Consider the following 6509-nt stretch of genomic DNA (forward strand, 5'->3'; position numbering starts at 1 on the left):
CTCAACTGATGTGAGAAGCACATGCTTTGGCCAATAAAATTTCATCTGACCTCATGAAAGGTCTGGCCTGAAAAAAACATGTAATGTAAGCAGACATTCAAAAATAGTAACTGCAAACATCAAGAAATGTAACCACAAAAACAACCAGAAAAGAAAAACACAGAGGAAAGTGATGTTATTTAATGACCAGCTACAGTAATCATCCCCTTCATGGATCACTGCCTTGTTGTGGTGAAGGGGCTTGCGTAACTCAGTGAAGCCATAAGCTATGCTGTGCAGGGCCACCCAAGACGGACAGGTCATGGCAGAGAGTTCTGACAAAATGTGGTTCACTGGAGAAGGAAATGGCAACCCACTCCAGTATTCTTGCTAAGAAAACCCCATGGAACGTAATGGCAGAGGATGAGATGGCTAGATAGCATCACCGATGCAATGAATATGAACTTGAGCACACTCCGGGAGAGAGCGCAGGACAGGAAGGCCTGGCGTGCTATGGTCCATGGGGTCACGAAGAGTCGGACACGACTGAACAACTCAACAACAACAACAACAGTAATCATAAATCTCCAATAGAAAAACCATTACTAACTTATGTGCATCCCTCAAAGACATGATAATGGGTACAATCCACACCCTATAGATATGATTGCACCTATGAATTTGCTTCAGTTGTACATCAATGGTAGCACTGTACCATCTGCACTATGTACATATATTTGAATCTAATTAACATTCTTCAAGTTAACTAATTTGACATTGCATCTAATTACACTAAGGCCTCAATCCTATCCACATTTACTTAGAAATTCCCTGTGAAATCAGTAGGACTTACTTCCAAGTAAATTTGCAGAGATTTGGTTGCAAGGTGTGTGTGTGTTCATTTATTACCACTTTGTAAAATTATTTTCATTTTTTTATTAAAAAACGTGACATTTCTGGAGCTGCTGCCTTAAATGTGCATATTTTTTTATTTTTTTCTTGATATTAAATGGACAGAACAGTTAACAGAAAGGACAGAAGTACTAGAAACAGATTAAAATATTCCTAGATAAGTTAAATATTGCCTAGGTCAGAAGATCACGATGACCACAACACTGTGGTTCTATAGCACAACATTATGTCTAGAGTGCCTTCAAACCAACTCATTGTCTCTACTTAATGTTAAGAAAAAAAAAACATGTTTCTGATTCACATACTTATCAGTAATATGTTTTGAAAGGACATATCACAATCAAACTCAAACCCAGTATTAGTCAGTCATCTACTGACAATCATTCACTGGAATTTTCACTTCAATCACACTTTTTCTCAAGGAGATGTAGGAATTGCTCTATGAAATATTTACTCAGCGCTTGTGAAGTGCTGAGTAACAGTTTCTGCATCTAATACAGCGCTACCCAGTATTTTCACAAAAGCACAGCACATTAAAGCATTAGATGCCATTTGCATTATCACACAGCAGGGGGCTACAGCAGCTACAATTCTGGGACAATTTCTAACACCTCTATACTCATGAAGTACAGTGAAATATATTTACTGCTGCAATTTCATTACCACATATTATGCAATACACTGCTTTTAAAAGTATATTACTAATTTAATGACTGGCTTTAGATTGTGCATAAGCTTATAATTCATTCTGCAGAACTGATAAAATAACTAACAATTCCAAAATTTTAGCTTTGCAAATTTATTTAGTAAAAATAATACAGTTAAGTATAATTGTGAATAAACATAACAAAATGCTGAGTTGGGTTGTGTGGGTGGGGCTTCACACATAATCAGGAAGCCCTATTTTTTACAGCAGCCTGTAGTAGCTGCAACTAGCCATCACAGTCATATTCAAACCTAGAGACAAAGACTGTTTCTAGCCTCACTAAGCAAAATCTTACAGTAATGTTTTGTCCTCCGTACCAATATCATTAACTGACATGGAAGGCCTTTAACATAGATACTTTTCTACTTTGTACAAAAGCTCAGTCTTTGCAAATGCAGAAGATCCATTATCTCATCATACTGTTCTATATAGGCCTCCTTGATTACACACTCTCAAGCCTAAATAAAAATCTGGCCACTACATATTACTTTAAAAAAAAAAAAAACTAATCCAAAAAGCCCACTGAAATTAATACAGCTACCTCTGCTTAAGTTATTTGGGAGCCAGATGGCCATACATTTAAAAAGATTTAGATTTCCTTCAAGAAAAAGGGTGAACCTTTTTAGCAGCCATCTACCTCAAAACATGAGTTTGGAATGGATTTAAGTAGTGTGCTTCTATGTCTAGAGGATACATCCTGCAGAACAGACTCTGAGGTTGGGATGCATGAAGGACAGGCTAAAGGAACTTTGAACTGATCTGTTGAAAAGTTTGGAATGAAAATTAAGCTGGCAGAACACCCCTAGTACATTCATACACTATATGAAACCTACAATTAATGCCAAACCAGTGACAAAATAAAGAGAATATATGGAATGAATGGGAACTTAAGAAGTATTTAAACAGTATGCATCTACTAGGTATACTATAGGTATACTTTTCTTATCAATATGCATATACTTCCTCTGCCATCATTGTTTTATTCCCATTATACAAAGAAAGGCTCAAAATAGGGCACACTACTCAGTCTTCTACATATACAGAAGTTTTCACTCACTTAATTTTTAATTATAAGGGAGGAGATCAGGAAACTGTTTTATAAAGCAGCCTTCTCATCCAGAATGACTGAATTGTAAGATTGAATGCTTGACCTGTTATTGCTGCTGAAAATAAAACTGGCAGGTTTGCCACCACCCACCACCCCCAAATACCACACATTTTAAAATGTAGGAAAAGTACCAGTTAGGTGATATAACAAGGAATGGGTTGTTCTTCCCATTTGGAAAGGCCCATCTTGATTACCTCCATGCAAGCAATACCAAAAAGCAACCTCTTGCATGGCATTTTTCTTTTACCTGATGCTGCCTGCAGTGGTGCAATTTTTTCCTGGCACAGTCATTGAACTGCTGTGTTTAAAAATACACATATCTAGACAGGCAGACAGATACAATTTTAAATTAGCAGTTTAGTGTTAAACACAATATGCACTGAATGCAGCTGACTCCATCCTATAAATATCAGGTTTTCCTTCACAAGAAGCAACCACGATTATACTGAGAAAATCAATAAAGCGAGCTTTCCCCTCCTTTTGCAGCAAAAAGAACTGACCGTTCACATGTAAATGTAATGAGAAGAGAGGCAACCCCATACATGTGCCACCTGCCAAAGTCCCCAATAAATAAATACAGCAGCACCAAAGCCGCTCCTTGTGCTATGACTCCCAGCAGCTCACACAGATCAGTAAGGAAAGCAAATAGCCATATAAAATCATTGCAGTCACCAAACACAATCATTCCACCTCCTTTCAGCACTGTGTTTTTTTTTTTTTTTTAAACACCCTACTTCCTCAGAAGATGAAGCAGGGGCTGCATACAGGTTTCCAAATACAGCCAAGTCACAGGCTCACTTGAAAGGTTACTTCTGCTTTTGGGGATGTGGGGTGGGGGAAGGAAAAGCTTCCACTGCCTTCCCCAGAGACCTCATTGCATGATACTGCAAGTGCATGCAAGCACGAAATACAATAAACTTTATATTGCTGCTGCTGAAGAGTGAGGGTGGGGAGAAATACCACAAGGTCACTTAGCTCTTTATGAATTCCCTAAATACAGAGAGATGGAGACAATTCTTTGCCCTCAGTGATCCTGGTAGGGGAAAACACCAACCATCCTGAGGAAAACATGGAGAAGTTGCTGGTGCTCCCTGACCTCATTCAGAGCCTCCAAAAGCTATCTAGACGATTGTTAGCACTCAAGAGTCCTTCATCCCAAAACGTTTGGGTATCTAGCCACCTCATTATTCCCTAGGCTGTGGGAAAAGGGATGAGAAAGGGGCAGGAAAAGCATCTCTCAACCACATACTCAAACACTGCAGCCATAAAGACACACACATTCTCACGCACACACACATCCATTACCCTCATTGCACATTCCAGCACCACAGCCACATTCTCTCAGGAATGACAGAGTCTCTCTGTTGGCTCCTTAATACACATCACCATTTAATTCAATTTTCAAGGGGTGAAGGAGATAGTGTTGGGAGCTGGAAATTTGCTGCCTTGCTTTCCGCTCCTTACTTCCATCCAAATATTTCCACAACCATCGATTTGCATAAGGACACCAGTTTCTACATATTTCTCCACTGCAATTGTTACATTTCACTTGAGAGGTCAGTATTCGTGCTACTGGTGCATAAATAAGGAAGAGAAACAAGGGGACAAATAATACATGGTAAAGATTTCAGACTGGGAAGGGGCTGTAAGAAGAATGCATTCCATATTGCAGGTTATGTGGTGGGGTGGAGGGAGAGGTTTTGGAAAACGAGCTTTGCTCATCTTTAAGTCTTCCTTCCCCAGTAAGCTACACATGTATAGTCTCTCTATCCTCCTCTTTACCAGTGCTCAGCGTTAAAGCATTTTACACCCCTGGGATGGGGTTGCAGTGCACATGTTGTTCTTCTCACTGCATTCCCCTTCTCACTTTTATGGGCATATTCGATGGGGTGAAAGAGGGTGAAAGCACGGCTGAACGGGAAGGTTACAAGGAGTTGAGGGGGGGGGGTCTGCAACTAAGACTCGGGTGGGGGGAAGGCACGAGGGAAGGTCTATTAAGGGCGGGCAGGGAAGGATTAATGTCTGTGCAGCACTTTGAGGATGGAAAGCGCTGTACAAGTGGTGCTGGAGGAGGAGAGAGAGAGGGCGCCGAAGGGTGATGGATAGAACGAATTAGGGAAAAGGGAACGGGGAGCCAGGAGGAGGCGAAGGAAAGAGATAAAGAAAGAAGGAAGCCCAGGATTAGAGAAGCCAGACATGAGGCACAGGGGCGGCGGGCAGGTGGCGGGGGCGGGGGGGAGGGAGAGATTCAAGATGCTCAGACAAATGAGGGGCAGGTTGGGGGCAAGTCTCTGGAGAGGGAGGAGGCGACAGGAGTGGGAATAAGGTCAGCGGAGGAGTCCTCCCAAGGCAGTGGCGACGGGGAGGGGGAGGGCGCCTCTTCGGCCCTCCAGCTACCCCACCTCAGCCTTCGCACGCACGCACATCACAGCCCGAAGTTGGGAGCGGGCGGGGGGCAAAGGGGAGGAGGGGGCGACAGGGCGGGGGTGTTACCTTGTATGAGGATCCCGCAGAGGCTGTATAAGCGCAAGACGACGCTCGGGTTCAGCCGCATCCTGGGGGTTTCCCTCGGGCTGGCGGGGCGCGAGGCAGAGAATCCTGCAGCTGCCGCTGCTACCCCTGCTTCCTCGTCCTCGTCCTCCTCCTCCTCCTCTTCTTCTTCCTCCTCCTCGTCCTCCTCCTCCTCTTCTCGCCGGGCTCGTCCTCCCCCCAGCAAGAGCCGCCGCCGCCGCCTCCGCCGCCGCCGCCGCAGTGTCTCCCTCAGCCTATCCAGCGGGGTGAAGAGGAGGACCAGGGTCGCGCGGGGATGCAACGGGGGCGAGCGGCTGCCGGCTCCCCCTCCCCTTCCCAAACAATTCGGCCCCCAACCCCGTCTTTCTTCGGGCGGGCACGGTGGTACCCCCGCTCCCGCCTTCCGAGGAGTCGCTGCCTCTTCCTTGAAACGCGAGAGAGCGCTCCTCCCCGCACCCCCCCCCTTCCTCCGGTCGGTCTGGGTACGGAGGAGACGGACGGGCGGCTGCAGCCCTCGCCTTCCCGCTGCTTCGCACGCGCGCGCGCTCTCACCTCAGCTCGCGGGGAGACTGCTCCGCTGTACGAGCCGCTTTGCCAGCTCTAGACACAAGGGCAATCTCCGCGCGCGCGCCTCCTCCCCCCGCTCCGCTCCGCTCCGCTCCCCCTCCTTTCCCCTACGAGTCCCCGCCCCCTTCCGAGCCACGCTTCGCTCTTTCTCAATAGCCGCGCCTCCAACTTGCCAGGCCCCGCCCCGCCCTGGGACTTAGCCGCCCTCCCCGCCCCTCCCCTCCCCTCCCCGCCGCACAGCCATGCTCTCTTTTGCGCCCTCCCCCTTTCACGGCTAGAGCGTGACAGACAGCTGCAGCTTTCGAATGGAAGAGGGTGTATCCTGGACTTTCATCCTGTCGACGGGCGGCGCCGACGCAAGAGGAAAGATGTTGAGCGAGTTTGAGGAGGGACTCGGTGTTTGAAGGAGACTTATTGCTTGCAGTTCCCGCCCTCTCTGCCTCAACTTTGGACTGGCATTTACTGGAGCCTATGAGAAATACACCCAGGCGTTTCTTACCGGCCAATGGGCGACCTGGAAAAGGAATAAAAGGTGCGGAAGGAGCGAAGTCGCTGTCCAAAGGTGGTTCTGAAAGTGGCCGCGGGTTGTTTGTTTGAATTGACGATCGGGAACTAGGCGAGCACCCAGCGGCCTGAAACGGCGCCCACTTGGAAGCTACCGAGAAGCGGAGAGCGAGCGAGCGAGCGCTGGGAAAATGGGTCACCGCGCAGCCAACAACGGCGACA

The 6509-nt window shown here is 46.6% G+C and overlaps 1 protein-coding gene across 1 annotated transcript in view; it reads right to left on the reverse strand.

The window, feature by feature from the left end:
* The window catches only part of CADM2 (cell adhesion molecule 2), a 721403-nt gene extending 715579 nt beyond the window's left edge, over nucleotides 1–5824 (reverse strand). Inside the window, exon 1 of the mRNA XM_084843493.1 lies at nucleotides 5199–5824. Coding sequence (XP_084699619.1) covers nucleotides 5199–5259 — 61 coding nt within the window. The 5' untranslated portion in view covers nucleotides 5260–5824. The remainder of the gene's footprint in view (nucleotides 1–5198) is intronic.
* Between the last annotated feature and the right edge of the window lie 685 nt (nucleotides 5825–6509).

The sequence above is a fragment of the Heloderma suspectum genome, chromosome 3 (assembly GCF_057233095.1).
Source record: "Heloderma suspectum isolate Gila_16-S chromosome 3, 16-S_ref, whole genome shotgun sequence".
Lineage (NCBI taxonomy): Eukaryota > Metazoa > Chordata > Lepidosauria > Squamata > Helodermatidae > Heloderma > Heloderma suspectum.